At 41.3% G+C, this 17,121-nt stretch overlaps 1 protein-coding gene and 1 pseudogene across 1 annotated transcript; one reads left to right on the forward strand and one right to left on the reverse strand.

Annotated features, from left to right (window-relative positions):
• Window positions 1-8,560: 8,560 nt before the first annotated feature.
• Window positions 8,561-9,018, forward strand: Gm4270 (annotated as a pseudogene).
• Window positions 9,019-15,567: 6,549 nt separating this feature from the next.
• Vmn1r86 (vomeronasal 1 receptor 86) lies at window positions 15,568-16,518 on the reverse strand. Its single transcript, NM_001167536.1, has one exon. The coding sequence runs from the start codon at window positions 16,516-16,518 to the stop codon at window positions 15,568-15,570; it is 951 nt and encodes a 316-aa protein (NP_001161008.1).
• Between the last annotated feature and the right edge of the window lie 603 nt (window positions 16,519-17,121).

Raw genomic sequence — 17,121 nt, forward strand, 5'->3', positions numbered from 1 at the left:
GTGATACAGTAGGGAATTATGGGCAAACGTCATGAAAGCCATGCTTGTGTATGTAACTAAATTCATAATACAATATACAGATAGGATGTGCATCTGCCAATAAGACCTCATAAAGCTTCAATGAATCAATACAATCATCACTACCACCAAATCCCAAATTGGACTAAAGACACTAAATATATAATGTTTTCTATTATATTTCAAGTATGTCATAAATCATCACCAAAGCATTACATTCCAGTAACCTGTTAGTATGTCCATAATTTAATAACACCACAAATATATGTTAGGTAATTGTTGGGCAAAGTGTAAATGCAAATGAGCACATAGCTCCAGTGTTCAAGGGAACATTAGAAATGTACTCTTTACTACACTGCATATGCTGTATAAGATTTAACTGTAATGAAAGTGCAGGTAGTTTAGGTAGAAACAGAAGGACAAAGGGTGTAGGGAGATGTCTTTAACAGATGCAAATAAATCAATAAACAAATAAGTAAATATATAAGCAAATAAAAGTAGGAAAATAGTGAGAATATTATAAGCTAAAGACAAGATTTGGTACAAAAAAAGGAGAAAGATACAATTTAGTTATCTGGAAAGAAAAATAGGAGAAAAGAAATCTGAAGGAAAACAGTGCAAGTCTAAGACAGGATAGACCGGGGAAGAGGATCAGTGTGAAGCTCATCATACCTTCCTCTGCCTCTGAGCGCTGAGCACTGGGAGCCCTTCAGGGCTGTGTGAATCCCACGGATAGGATGTGTCTTGGAAAGGCTGCCTAGCAGGTGGCATGGCTAAATCAAGGACAGGATGACAGGACTCTTCCTCCCAGTGGACATGGACCAGCTTGGCACCCAAGGCATCAATGAGCTTGTTACTGCGCATTACTTAGATATGCTCAGGGGAAAACATTGCTCACCCAGATAACTTTAGCATTCTAAGAGTGCAAAATCTACTTCTGAATATTTGCATTTCCCCAAGATGATACATATCAGAAAGTAAACTTGAGGAGTGAAGAAGTCATTAAAAGTTTGAAAACAGTGGTGGGAATTATCACAGCTGTTAGCATAAAAGCTGAACTCCAAGCAGAGCCTCAAAAAACACTCAAACAGTTCCACTGGAGACCACTGTGCCTTGCGTTCTTACACTGTGTTTTAAGGTTCCATGGAGAATACAAAGGTACACTTGGAGTTTTATTTTGACCACACAGTGCATGGATTAGTCATCGTTGTATTATATCCTTGCCTACCAATAAAGTTTGACTCTAAGAGTGCTCAGTTTTGCAAAACACACACTAGTCAATCTGCCTTCCAAATATTTATGCTTATACCCACAGACAAGTCTCAGTTCTGCCCAGATCACAAAAACTTCTCATCAGAGGTCAATATTTAACACAGAGAGATTCACAAGTATTCAAAGTGCTTGGAATAACTGTCCATTAATTCTGGATACCTAAACATGACATCTACTATATCGTCTTCAAGACCCAGGGACACTGGGAGAAGAGAGCAAAAATTCTAAGGTCCAAAGGAACAATGTTATGAAATGCTGTCTCCTGGATATGACAACCACGATCATCCCATAGTGGTGATCAACAACTCAAGACCTGAATACAAAAAAACACAGAAAAAAGGAGGGGTGACTGTGTGTAGAGGGTCCCTTTATTCCCAGTACTTCGGAGGTAGGGGCAGGGGCAGGGGCAGAGGCTGAGAGCTCTTTAAGTTCAAAGCCAGCCTGCTCTAAATAGCAAGTCGAAGTCCAGCTAATGCTGTGATGAGACTGTTTTCTTTCTTTCTTTCTTTCTTTCTTTCTTTCTTTCTTTCTTTCTCTCTCTCTCTCTCTCTCTCTCTCTCTCTCTCTCTCTCTCTCTCTCTTTCTTTCTTTCTTTTTAAAGGAATGGAAATAGGGGTCAATGGGAATGAGAAGGGGATTATAGAAGGCAGTAGGAAGTATACAAACACAATGATGATATACATGATGGAAAGACAGAAAGTTTACACAATTACAAAAGGTCGGAGGTGGCGCACATCTTTAATTACCTCAGTCTGAAGGCAGAGGCGGGTAGGTCTCTGAAGCCAGCATGGTCCACAGAGTCAAATCCAGGATTGCCAGGGGTACACAGAGAAACCCTGTCTTGAACAGACAAAATGAACAAACAACAACAACAACAACACCCCGTGGGGCATTGGGCTATACACAGGCAGTCTGGTCTCCAGTCAAGCTGAGATGTTGAATCCCAGGACCCAGTGGTGATAATTCACCTACATGGGATGGAAGGAGTTCCCTCATGCTCCTGGAACTCTGGCTCCTGTCTAAGTTACTGCCCCCTCAGCCCCCACTAGAGAAGCATGGTTAGTAGTCACGTAGGCAATGTCCCAAGCTTCTGAGCATCAGGATACACTCATCCCCAGTTACCTAGCAACAGTAAAGACCATAAGAGGGGCTGCTTGGCCCCACCTCACTCTCTTGCTCTCTCTCCTCTCACTCCTCTCCTCTCTCTACCTCTTACTCTCTAGCCTTTCTTCTCTATCTCCTTTCCCCCCTCCTCTCTTCTTGGCCATGGATGATCTCTCTCTCTCTCTTTCTACCTTCTCTCTTTCCCCTGCCTTTCTATAATAAAGCTCTAAAACCATAGACTGTCTTTGCTCATCAAAACCCGCTGTGCACAGACTCTCACCTGTGTGGGAACCTGTCCCCCTAAGCCCCATCTCCCATAACCCTGAGGCGACAGGGTGTTTCCTGCCCCCCCCCCCAAGGTCAGGGGCTGCCTCTTGTCCACCCCCCATTGAGTGGAATCAGTGACTTAGATGCTTACCCGGGGCTGAGTGGAAAGCATCTGGCAGCCCTCACATGTCCACCTGCCCATGGCATAGCAGGAACTCTGGCCGGATGTGGGCTATCCTCTCTTCCTCCTCTTTCTCCCTTTTAGTTCTCACAACCCCCAAATTATAAAACCTTACATGCTTCAGGTGCATTACTAAGCTTTTTTTTTTTTTTTTTTTTTTTTTGACAGAGTTTCTCTATGGAGTTCTGTCTGTCTGTTCTTGAGGTTACTCTGTAGACTAGGCTGAACTCCAACTCACAGAGATCTTCCTTCCTCTCTGCCTCTGTCTTCAAAGTACTGGAGTTAAAGTTGTATACCATCACACCTGTCTCATAATTAAATTATTAATTTGATATTTCTCCAAAGTACTTTTTGAACATAGCATAGGCCTTTATTACAGACACATTCTCAAACAATGTTGGAAAAGGTCCACTCAGGCAGATGTGGTGGAGACCACTCTGTTTCCATATCCATTTTCCCTTGATTAAGCACCAAGGCCAGCTTTGCTTACCTCACAAAGGTGCCTTAGCCAAGTAACCACACAACATCAAGGACACTCTGTTGCTTTTATGGCAAGGACAGTTTTAATTCTCAGCAGGATCCCAACCTCCATCACTATTTATACAGATGTCTGCTGAGTTTCAGGGACCACAGAAATGCTTTTCTGGGTGAGGGAGAGGCTGTAGGTCACTGGGGAACTAGGTGAGAATGTCTTGAACATGGAGCATCATAGCTTCATACAGTCCTCTATTCCCCTGATGGTGGTTCTGTTTTTTGCTTCTTCCCTTTGGATGTCCAGGCACTGCTGCACTTCAAGGGCATGGGATCTGATGTGCTTTTCTCAGGGGTCATACATCTGGCATCATCCTATTGAACAAAATGTTTCAGATTACATTTAAGATATCAAATTAGAGGTTCAATAGAGGGGAAATGCAGATTCAGTTTAGCAGAGATTCTGTGGAGTGTATGGTGAAGAAGTAATGCCCATCAGGGTCATATAGGTTTTTAGCTTACTGTACAGAGAGCATCGGGGATAGTAACTGGCCAAGTTGTGAATGAACTATGAGGAGTATACTGATGGTATTTACTTGTTGAACCTGATTCCTAGTTATATAAACTATGTTTCTCTCTCTCTCTCTCTCTCTCTCCCTCTCCCTCTCCCTCTCCCTCTCCCTCTCTCTCTCTCTCTCTCTCTCTCTCTCTCTCTCTCTCACACACACACACACACACACACACACACACACACACACACACACACACACACACATACACCCCAGGGGCTGGAGAGATGGCTCAGTGATTAAGATAACTGGCCACTCTTCTAGAGGACCAGGGTTCAATTTACAGTATTCACAATGTAGCTCTCAAATGCTCATATTTCCAATTTCAAGGAATCTGGCACTCTTACATTTATGTAGGCAAACTCATGAGTATAAAATAAAGATAAACAAGACCAAGCAAAGCAAAGCAAAACAAAACAAAATACCCCCTCAGAACAATATACAAATTGGATGTTTGTTGTACTCTTAGAGTGAAGTCCTTAATAGTTAGCTAGGTTTAGAGTATCAGGTGTGAATTTCCTCTATTGAGCAGAACTTAAGTCCAGTTGGACAGCAGTTGGTTACCTTTAAAGCAGACATATCCCTGTTGCACCCTTGTGTATTTATTTTTGTGAAGGTATTTCCTTTTTATTTCCACTTAAACTCCCTCTCCTTCCTTGTATTCCAGTCTGTGAATGGCTAATGCTTGAATTTCAGGGTATGTTTCCAGTGGAAGAAGGGTAGAGAAAACCTCATGACATACAAAAACATAACCTGAATCTCTTCATGGCTGAGAATTCTGTCCTTTTTCATGGGGTGCTTCATGTTTTATATGCCTTGATGCTCCTCACTTGCTGTTTGCAGAGGAGACAAGTGCAGCATACAGCACTACAGAGGAAGGAGCCTGGAGATGGCAGAAGCTCATTCAAGCAATGCTCTTTCAATTTCCAGGAGCCTCCAGGATGCAAGCCACTCCTGAGGACATGGTTCTGTGGCTGCTTCTGTGGCAGACAAGGTATGAAGAAAGCCCACTCTGCCCTTGGCTGTCAGGAAAGCACTGTGCTCTAAAGGCAAAGGGCATGTGGTCCGGAAACAGACTGGGCCCCTCTATAGCGCACAGTGAATAGTGACACCACTTGAGGACAAATATGGGAGGCATGCATGGCTTGGTTCCACAGAGACAGATTGGGGCCTAGACAGATTACAGTGTAATCAGGAAGAGTGTAGATCATTATGATGGTTGCTGATTTGCATCAAAGATGTGGTACTGTCAAGGCCACAATGGCTGAAAGTGGTACCAACATGCTGCAGGCAGAGAAGTGAGTGTTAACATGTGTGTGAACAGAGGACGATCTGTGAGTGCCTTAGCCAAGAGTTCACAGCTTCACAGGAAGCTCCACAGTGTCTGGAAAGCTTCTCTTGGGACAGTGTCTCCTATGGAGGCTTCGAGGTACTTACTTACACAGCGTGTTTCTGTGTCCACTCCCTTCCTAGTCTTTCACTCTGTCACCCTTGTTGGTATAGGCACTTTCTGGCACAACCCTGGGTCATCAGAGTTGGGGTTTGCAGAGCAGAGAGCAGATGGACAAGAGACCTAGGAAGAAAAGAAATGGTCAGTCAGCTGAGGCCCTGAGGTTGTGGGTTCCTTGTGGGCCCAGCGAACCTCTTGAAGTACAATTTCTGCTTCCCTCAACACTCCAATTTAAGGATCAAGTCACGGTAATATTTGATTTTAAAATACCAGCAGGAAACACATTACAGTGATTTCTTAGCATACTGTTCTAGGACACCTCCTTCCTCTATGTGGGTCTGACTTTTACTTCTCTCCTTCACTGAAACCCCTGTGATCTTAGCTCTCCCACTCTTCCAAATCCCCAGTCTGGGCCAACACTACCCATCTTTAGTGGCCCAGAAGACTTTGATTATTGGCAAGAAAACATGAACTCAGAATGCTGAAGTTAGAGACTCTGCCCCAGGACTGCATGGCAATTACATCCCTCCACTCCATGCTTCTGTGCTCTCCTTTGTTGGAGACAATGTTAGAGGACTTGGACAAAGGACGTGATTTACCAATGTCCTGACCACCGATTCCTACAGATAAAGCTACCCATGGGAAGGACAAGTTCCATTAACAGAGGCACTCAAGTGTCCTGATGTTCGGAAGCCTGACACTCCAGGGCGGTGGACATCCCTCCACAGCACTCAGGGTTGCCTGTTCTTCCTCAAGTGCCCGGGCTGCTATTCCCCTTTCCTCTGTCTTTCTGACTCCCTGTCTAAGATGCCACTAACCTTAGAGGCTGACAGACTCTGATGGCTGCCCCTGTCTTTCCTGGGTAGTGGAAAAGATATGGCTGTCTACCTAAAATATAACCCAGAAAAGAGCCAGTTTGGCAGAATATTGACCTGTTTCCTAGATGTGTCACCCTGAGAGAGTACACTGTGACCCATACACAACAGTGGTTCTTTCCTTCTGGATTTTCCATATCCTCCCCGGTGGGCCTTTTCTAGCATTCCAAAGCATATCCTGCCATTGTCCCAATGCTCAACATCTTATGCTCCACTTTCCTGGGAGTGGGAGGCTTGTTGTCCCACCCACCCTTACCCATACTCAATCTTAGTTCCAGAGTACCTATAGTCATATAGCATGTTTACATTGGATTTTTTGAGGCAGAGGTCTCTCCTAGGCTTCCCTCCTCACTTTCCTGAGTGCTGTGATTATAGGTGTGTGCCACCTTGGCCAGCTGAACTGAATTCTTAGTCTCATCCACTGATATGCTCATTTTTCCTTGTTTAGGAAAAGGAAAGTTTTTTTACAGACTCTGGAGATCAGGCCGTGTATCTGACCTTTCAGAGATGACTCACAGTCTGTGCTGGTCCCCTTAGGATGGATAAATGAGGGATGATAAAAGCTTAATATTTGCCTTCTATATTTTAGGAGAAAATGCAAGTAAAGTCGGTAGTGCCTTCTGTAGCCGTTTGACAGTTTGGAGCTTCACAGAGCAACTGACTACAGAGGATTACTAGGGCATAGGTTCTATGCTTTACCATGTCTTCTCCTTACAGTGTGGAGAAGGAGGGAGTCACAGGACTGGGCAGGGCTACATGGCCTTGGGAAGCTGTCTGTTCTTCCTGAGCTTCCGTGTCCACTAGTCACCAAGGAGGTACGTGAGACAAGCATGCTCAGTGTCTCTATGCTTGGGCACAGTCAATGCTGGGGACCACTGTGACCTCAGGATTCCAGGCAAATGCTGCCCTTGCTGTTTGTATTAGGGAGGTAAATTTTGGTAGTGAATGCAACATTTGGGGGCTTGAAAGGATAATCTGTGGAGAAGTGGATGGAAAGTGGAGGAAAAAGAGCACCTCCCTGGTAAGGACTGTCATTATTCTTCACCCACAGGTCCTGTGGAACACTGAACAGAAAGATCTCTCTGTAAGTCAGTCAATGCCTTCTGGATCTGTTTTAAGGCTATGTACCTGCTGCTTGGGCCTGTCTGACCCCTCTGGTGTGCCTCTTGGGTATATTTTTTTATTCTGGCTATTGTTGTGGTCTATAGGCATTACAGCTGGGTAGGACTTTAATTGCTTTTCTCTCTTGGCAGTTTGCATAGAGCCTTCTGATACTATGAAAACCAGTCCTCCAGGAAGAGGCTTCCAGGCCTCTGAATTGCATTGTGCCTTCAGCAATAGGGTCTTACCTTCAAGCATTGAAAAGCAACAAATGACAACAACAGCCTTTATTTGTTTGGGAAGTTTTTTCCCTGCCCCCTGGCCAACAACTGGTAGAGAGGTTTCCCATGTCTAGAACTAGGGTCTTTGTTGAATAGTCTGTTCTTCCCAGGGGAAGAGTATAATCCTCCTGTTTGTTTCAAACATCCTGAACATTACTTATTTAACTGTCCTCCTCCTCTTATATTTTCCTCCTTCTCCTCTAAGTTAAAGTCCCCTCCCACTCCCTCAGTTTTCTTCCTCAGTAGCTGTGTCCCACCATTTCTCCCTCATGAGCTTCTTCTTTTTCTGTCAGGACCCTGACAACATTCTATTCTTTTGAATTTTTCACTTTCTTCAGGTTAGGTAGTCACATCTAAAGATCTGAGCAAAGATCCACAAATGAGAGAGCACACACCATTTGTGTTTCTTAGTGTAGATTAACTTACTCAATATAATATTTTCCAGTTCTACTCTCTTACCCCTATTGTCAATTTTTAAAAAATAAGCTGATTAGAATTCTATTATGTATGTGCCACATTTTCATTATCCACTCATCAGTTAAAGGACATATAGGTTTCTTCCATTTTCTACATGTTTTGAATATAACAACAGTGAACATGGCTGAGTATCTCTGTAGTAGAATATTGAGTCCTTTGGGTATATGCCATGAAGTGATTAGGTAGGCTATGTGGTAGATTTATTTTTTGCTCTTTGTTCTGTTTTGTCCTTTAGTTAATTAATTTATCTATTTACTTTACATCCAGAACACTTTCCCTTCCTAGTATTCCTTCCACCATACCTTCTCTTTCTCTCTAGAAAACGAGAGGTCTCCCATGGATATCTACTGACCTTGATATATCAAGTTGCAGCAAGACTAGGGACATCTCTTACTGAGGCTAAATGAGGCAGCCCAGTTAGGGGAAAGGGTTGCAAAGGCATGCAAAAGAATCAGAGACAGGACAATAGCCAGACAGAGGATGCAGCTGGGAGGATGGTGCTGGACAGCATGGCCTGCATTGTGAAGGTGCAGCTGCCTGCCTACCTCAAGCAGCTTCTGTTCCCAACAGCATTACTGGGTTTGCCAGCCTCATAGTTTCAGACTGGCTCGGCTTACTGCCCTTCCTTTGGGGTACCTTTCTTCACGTCTGGGCTTCCTTGGAGTGTGCCCATTCTTCCTGAAGAAGAAGCAACAGAAGGATAGCTTGATCAATCTTAAGATACAAAAGGAAAATCCCAAGGTGGTGAAAGAGATAATGAAGATCTGTGTCTTACCAAAGCAGCTTATTGTAGGTGCTAGCAGTCCAAGATATTTCCTGCCTGTGATGGACCCCATAATAAGCATAATGAATTGACAGGTGATAACGTGGGTCCTCTCATCCTGAAGAAGAAAGAAATATAGCAGTAGCCATTTAAGATGAAACTCTGACATAATCTTTCCACATTTGTTGTGCATTAGAAGTTTTAATTCTAAGTACTGGTTGAATAATTATTTCTGTAAGTTATTTTCTTGCCACACTACTGCTTAAATTTGGTACTTTGCATATTCAGACATTTGTATAGAAATCAAATGGTCAGGTCTCATTCTGAAATCAAGTTTACTGTGTCTTTAAACAATAAAGTCAGAACTTCAGATTTTAATTAATTGGGAATTTAAAATTTGACTGTGGGCCAAAAGCTATTTCTTTGTATATCAGTATTTCCATAGAATATATAGTTTTAAAAAAATTCTCCTTTGTCCTGTTAAATGTATATTTATATTGTCTTGTATTGCTCATTTGAAGTCATTTGCCATTTTTTGGTCTTTTGTGAAACTCTGCTGCTTTTAGAAGAATTATGAAAAATACTTCCATCAAGAATAATTTGAGGCAATAAAACTCCTTGTTTTAAGTATAAGTGGATCAAAGAACTCCACATAAAACTAGAGACACTGAAATTTATAGAGGAGAAAGTGGGGAAAAGCCTCAAAGATATGGGCACAGGGGAAAAATTCCTAAACAGAACAGCAATGGCTTGTGCTGTAAGATCAAGAATCGACAAATGGGACCTCATAAAATTGCAAAGCTTCTGTAAGGCAAAAGATACTGTCAATAAGACAAAAAGTCCACTAACAGATTGGGAAAGGATTTTTACCAATCCTAAATATGATAGGGGACTAATATCCAATATATACAAAGAGCACAAGAAGCTGGACTCCAGAAATTTAAATAACCCTATTAAAAATGGGGGTATAGAAGCTAAACAAAGAATTCTCAACTGAGGAATAACAAATGGATGAGAAGCACCTGAAAAATTGTTCAACATCCTTAATCATCAGGGAAATGCAAATCAAAACAACCCTGAGATTCCACCTCACACCAGTCAGAATGGCTAAGATCAAAAATTCAGGTGACAGCAGATGCTGGCGAGGATATGTAGAAAGAGGAACACTCCTCCATTGCTGGTGGGATTGCAAGCTTGTACAACCACTCTGGAAATCAGTCTGGTGGTTCCTCAGAAAATTGGACATAGTACCAGAAGGTCCAGCAATACCTCTCCTGGGCATATAACCAGAAGATGTTCCAACTGGTAATAAGGACAAATACTTCACTATGTTCATAGCAGCCTTATTTATAATAGCCAGAAGCTGCAAAGAACCCAGATGCCCCTCAACAGAGGAATGGATACAGAAAATGTGGCACATTTACACAATGGAGTACTACTCACCTATTAAAAACAATGAATTTATGAAATTCTTAGGCAAATGGATGTATCTGGAGGATATCATCCTGAGTGAGGTAACCCAATCACAAAAGAACTCACTTGATATGCCCTCAGTGATAATGGATATTAGCCCAGAAACTTAGAATATCTGAGATACAATTTGCAAAACACAAGAAAATCAGGAAGGAAGACCTATGTGTGGATATTTCATTCCCTCTTAGAATAGGGAACAAAATACCCATGGAAGGAGTTACAGAGACAAAGTTCGGAGCTGAGACGAAAGTATGGACCATCCAGAGACTGCCCCACCCAGGGATCCATCCCATAATCAGCCACCAAACTCAGACACTATTGCATATGCCAGCAAGATTTTTCGGAAAGACTCTGATATAGCTGTTGCTTATGAGGCTATGCCAGTGCCTGGCAAATACAGAAGTGGATGCTCACAGTCATCTCTTGGATGGAACACAGGGGCCCAATGGAGGAGCTAGAGAAAGTACCCAAGGAGCAGAAGGGGTCTGCAACCCTATAGGTGGAACAACAATATGAACTAACCAGTACCCCCAGAGCTCGTGTCTCTAGCTGCATATGTAGCAGAAGATGGCCTGGTTGGCCATCATTGGGAAGAGAGGCCCCTTGGTTTTGCAAACTTTATATGCCCCAATATAGGGGAATGCCAGGGCCAAGAAGTGGGAGTGGGTGGGTAGGGAAGCAGGGTGGGGGGTGGGGTGTAAATAGGGGACTTTCGGGATAGCATTTGAAATGTAAATGAAAATATCTAATAAAAATTTGAAAAAACACCTTGTTTTACAGAGATTTTTTAATTTTATTACCACGATTATCCCAATCTCTAAAAAGTAAATCAAATATAAAAATTTCCAATGAGAAACAATTATTTTCATCATAAAAATGGTTCACCTTACCAAAAAAAAAAAGATTCAGATAAAGGCCATGCTTCTACTGTTAAGAGTACCATAAGAGGACCAACCTGTACATCTGTTACATATGTGCAGAGGGTCTAGTTCAGTCCCATGCATATTTTCTTGTTGGTGGTTCAGTCTCTGTGAGTTCCTATTAGTTGATTCAGTAGGGTTTCTTGTGTTATTCTTGACCCTCAGGCTCTTATAATCCTCCCCACTCTCCTTGCTCAGGATTCCCCAAACTCCTCCTAAAGTTTGGCTGTAAATCTCTGCATCCGTTCCCATCAGTTGCTAGGTAAGGCTGCTAGATAGTAGAATATCAGTAACAGTGTCAAAGGTAGGCTACCTGTCATGGCATGGGTCTCAAGCTGGACCAGTCATTGGTGGGCCATGCCCTTATTTTCTGCTCCATCTTTACTCCTCCACATCTTGTAAGCAGGGCAAATTGTAAGTCAAAGGTTTTGTGGCTGGGTTGATATCGCAATCCCTCCATTGGAAGTCTTGCCAGGTTACATGAGATGGCCAGTTCAGTTTATTATCCCCCATTGCCAGAAATCTTGGCTAGGGTCACCTGGGAGTTACCAATGCCCTAGGTTTGTAGCTCATCACAGAGAGGGTCCTCCACTTCAGTTGTCTTTCCCAGTACTCTCTCCCTCCTCCTCCCTTGCCTAATCCATCCGGTTCCCATCCCCAACTCCACTCCCTGTCCCTTTCCCCATCCATCTTTATGTATATTCTATTTACTTTTCCTGGGAAGATCCATATATACTCCTTCCCTCGAGCCTTCCTTTTAACTTAGCATCTTTGGGTCTGTGGATTGTAGCATGGCTATCCTTTATTTTCACTTAATGTTTACTTGTAAGTAAGTAAGTAAGTAAGTACCATGTTTCTTTTTCAAGGTCTGAATTACCTCACTCAGAATGATCTTTTCTAGTTCCATCCATTTGCCTGCAAATTAATTTTTGCATGTCATTGGTTTTTAACAGCTGAAAGTAATTTTATTGGCATTTCTCTGATCACAAATGATGCTGAACACCATTTTTAAAAAAAATAATGTTTTAGTGATTTGCCTGAACGTACACCTGCATGTCAGAAGAGGGTGTCAGATCTCTGGGTAGATGGTCATTAACCACCATGTGTTTTTTGGGAATTAAACTCAGGACCTCTTGAAGAACAGCCAATACTCTTAACCACTGAGTCATCTCACCAGCACATGAATGATAAACACTCGAAACATATTTCTTTTTTTCTTTTTTTTATTAGATATTTTCTTTATATACATTTCAAATGTTATCTCGAAAGTTCCCTATACCCTCCCCGCACCCTGCTCCCCTACCCACCCACTCCCACTTCTTGGCCCTGGCATTCCCCTGTACTGGGGCATATAAAGTCCAAACATATTTCTAAGCCATTTTTGTGTGATCTTTTGAGACCTCTATTTTCAGAGCCACACTTCATTTTTTAATACTATTGCTACTTTTCTACAAACTATATAGTTTGTAACTGTATTTTAAATATTTATATTTACATCTACAGTAAAACTCTCATGCCTTATCAAAGAAGATCATTTTGCAGCAGACAGAGGCTACTGGAGAGATCTACAACTTTTCAAAATGCATTGAGTAATTGACCTTTGGGTACCCATTATAGATTGATACATCTACAACACAATCCTTACCCCCTGAGTCTCAGAGACCACTTTGGAAGAGGGGTCTGATAGATTGTAAGAGCCAGAAGACTAGAATAGTTACTGCAGTGTATGACAGGAAGCTGACCCATGAAATCTCAACAATATGGTTGTCCAAATGAGACCTGTATAATGCCAACACCAGTTGAAATGCTAACATGGTGGGGGCAGTCTGACAAGACCTCACCCCCAGATTTTGAGTTACAAGTAATCAATGGCTGTTGAGAGAAGAGGAAGCAGTATAAAGCCCTTGATAGTTTATTCAATCTTAAGTAATCAGCCTTAGAAACATATACAGACAAGAAACACTAACTGGACTCAGTAGTTTATATATAAGTGCAATGTGTAATATGTATGTGTAATTGTATGTATGTATTAGTGATGATTATTAAAAAAGAGGCCATGAATTTAAGAAAGAGTAGGTGGGGTGGGAGAGTGTAAGGGCCTGAGTGGGAGTTGGGAATGCTGTAAATGTATTACAAGGATTTTCTTGGCAGACACTCTACTCCAATTCAAGTGTGAATACCTGAAGTTGTGTTTAGTTGCCAGTGGTTGCAGACGACCTTAATTTGGGTTATGTAAAGAAACATTCATCCCAGATAGAGAAGGCTAGAACCTGTGAAAGGATTGCAGTCAAGGACATTCTGTTGAAAATGTTTTCTTTGTTTTCATTACAAATATATGGGTGAGCATACCCAGAAAGACAAGTGCATATTCCTTTTCATCTTTGGTTCCTAGCTCTAAATCCTCAGCTCAAATAAAGACCATCACAGAAAGCCACAACTGACACAGTGTAGAAATCAACAGATTGTGGAGAGCCCTGCTCCAATATCTACAACTACATCACAGCTCCTGCATCTATGCTTTAGGGAACATTGCAGAAGAGGGGGTAAAAACTGTAAGAGCCAGAATTCTGCTGTGAAAGAGACTCATCTAGAAATGGCTATATAATCAAGATGAACACAATGACAATAGCAATGGACACAGTAACATGGGGGTGGTGATTCTCAAGGGGTATGCTCCTAGACAAAAACTTACATACAACTAAAGATTGCTTGAAGAAGGAGAATTAGCATCTTCCATGGATGAACTCTTTTTGGTTGTCCCATGCAGAGTTGTCATTATACATGCAAACAACAGAAACAAATTCAGCAGATTGTATTTCTATATATTGGTGCATATACATACATACATATAGACTCACATATATGTGTATGTAACAATCATAATGAGAGAAGAAGAGGCTCTCAACTTGAGAGTGCATGTGGGGAATATGATACAGAGGGGTTTGAGGGAGGGTTGTTGGTAGGGTCTATAGGAAGGAAAAGGAGGTGGGAATATGATGTAATCCTATTGATGGCACATGCTTTTAACCCAGCAATGTGAAAGGAAGAGGCAGATAGATCTCTGTGAGTTCAAGGCAAGCCTGGTCTACAGAGTGAGTTTCAGGACACCCAAAGACACACAGAGAAACCTTATCTTAAAAAAACAAAAACAAAAACAAAGCCCAGACCAAACTAAACTAAACTAAACCAAACCAAAATAGCTATGTTGGAGATAATCTATTGGTGTAGCCTCTGACATTACCAGATCAATTGCACAGCAAATTCTCAGGTCGTCTGACTCTTAAAATCTTTCTCTTCCCCTTCCTAGAGCTTTAGGTGCAGGATTTATTTTGTTGGTACATCTGTTGGGACTGGGATTCACTATTTTGCATTTTGGTTGGTCGTGGTTTTTCATAATTGTTTCCATCTATTGCAAAGAGAAGTATTCTTTATGCAGCATGGACCCTTAAGGAGGCCTCAATCCTACACAAAGAACTACATGTAACTAAGGAATAGTGAGAGTAGGAAAAATAGTTTTCCCCAGGAAAGAGCATACCAAGTGCTTCAACTCCAATTGTCTATTCAATACCAAATGGCCAGCTCTGATTACACACATATATGCAAGTCACATTATAGAGAATAGATAGCATTTATGAATTAGGAATACCTGCCCCCACCACACACATATGTAACAAAAATTAATGAAAAAATAAGTCATGAATTTGAAAGAGAGCAAGAAGAAGCATTAACAGCAAGGTCTGGAGGGAGGAAGAGGAAGGGGGAACCAATCTAATTATGTCATAATTTCAAATATAGAAGGAACGAATAACAAAACATGTACTGAAATATAAAAATAATTATTGGTGACTCAAAGTCAGCGATGGTACAAGGACATCCATTGGATAATTACCAGTTGTTCCAGATAAGAGTCCCACCCACACCAGTATTTGTGGTAGTTGGTAGTTAAGAAAAGGAAATTAATTTATTCAAAGTTTAAAAGGTGTTCCTTAAACAGAAAACACAGTAAAACATATAACCCAATCTCCAAATGGCACTTCAAATTTTTGATTAAAAGTATTTTAATAGAGACAAAATCAACAAAAATATATTGTTTAAAATATTTAACATATGTTCAGTTTAGACAAAATGTTATAGTTTGAGTTGGTAATAAATATTAAAATTATTAGAATTATGTTCATGGACTTATATTCAAGAAAAATGATAACTACCCGAATTTTGAATAGTGTACAGAATGTCTGAATTATAGTTAACATCATTTCAGGTATTCAAGGTCCACATTCAAATTCTTTATTCCGGGAAAATCATTAAGACACTGTTTTAATGCCAAGAAAGTGTGGGTTTCAGTTCAGCCATGGAGTGAACTTTGAAAACTGGTCATTCTCAAAACAGAAAATGAAGAGGTGAATTGCAAAATAACCTTATTATTCTTCATGAGTAAAAAAGGACAGATGGTTGGGTAGCTTGTTGTTAAAATTGTATCAATTGCCTCCAATCTTGGAATTTTTTCTTTTGTATAAAAGCCATAAAGGGTGATGGAGTTGTTCAACCAATAAGTTAACACAAAGCAGCTCACCAGAAACAGGATGCTGTGAGTGGCTTTGCGCTCAGGAGATGGCTGGGAGGAAAGGTTTGGGCTGTGGAGATGCTGGGCTGTCTTGCGGTGTCTGTATAGGAAAATAACCATGTAGAGGCTGGCCCACATCATGACAGCCACATAGATGAGATCATGAGTGATGATAAGGCTAAAAAACCATCCTGAATCATGGCTCCCATATTTCTTGTTTTGACAGTAACCATGTGAATATCCACGGCCAACGTGACTGTTATTTGTTTTCGCTATTACCAAATCAAGCATATACCCGTAGATAAGTAGATTAATCAGCCAGGAGCAAAGTAAGGAAGAAAAAATCCATGTAGAGAGTCTTGGCTTAAGCCAGGAGGCCCACTTAGAGTTACTGGGAGTGATGGTGATGACTTGGAACGTGCTTAGAACAGAGGTGGTGCAGATGGACAGACCCCGGCTGACTCTGAATGAAAACAAAACTGCCTTACAACCAATATCATCCAGAAAATTGGGTACTCTAAAGGAAAACATGATATCTTTTATCAATGAGAACATGATTGTTGACATATTAACTATTGTCAGGTGCATAAAAACTGAATCTATCAACTTCTTTAAATGAGGCTTGAAGAAGAAAGTGTATACATACAACATTAACAGTGATGAGTTCCCTATGACACCAAGACAAAACTGGAATATGAGAAAGATCTGGAAGATGGTGTCACTTGGAAGCATGATGCTAATGTGCTTCAGGTTTGAAAGGTCTAGAGTACCAAATGAATGGACTATATTTTAAAACAATTTGAAAAATGATGTTTGTAGGAAAATATACTTAGTGACAGCTCAGGAGCAGAGAGAAGTGATGAAATGTTCAACTCTTTCCTTTTCTCCTCCTTCTCTTCTTCCTCCTTTTCTTCTCCTTCTTCCCTCTCCTCCACCTTTTTCTCTTTGCTTCTTCTTTTGATTTTTCAAGTAAGAGATTCTCTATATAACGATATCTGGAACTTGCTCTGATGACCAGGCTGGCCTTGAACTCTCAGAGATCCACCTACCTCTACCTCCCAAGTGCTGGGATCAAAGGTATGCACCACCACCGACTGGAGAAATGTACAACTCCTTTCTATGTTATGTCCAGAGATGACACTTTAGCAACTTCATTCCTGGGATTCTTTTTTTTTTCTTTTTTCTTTTTTCTTTTTTCTTTTTCCTGTTTTTTTTTTTTTTTTGTTTTGTTTTTTGTTTTTTGTTTTTTTTTGAGACAGGGTTTCTCTGTATAGCCCTGGCTGTCCTGGAACTCACTTTGTAGACCAGCTGGCCTCGAACTCAGAAATCCGCCTG

The sequence above is a fragment of the Mus musculus genome, chromosome 7 (genome assembly GCF_000001635.26).
Source record: "Mus musculus strain C57BL/6J chromosome 7, GRCm38.p6 C57BL/6J".
Taxonomy (NCBI): domain Eukaryota; kingdom Metazoa; phylum Chordata; class Mammalia; order Rodentia; family Muridae; genus Mus; species Mus musculus.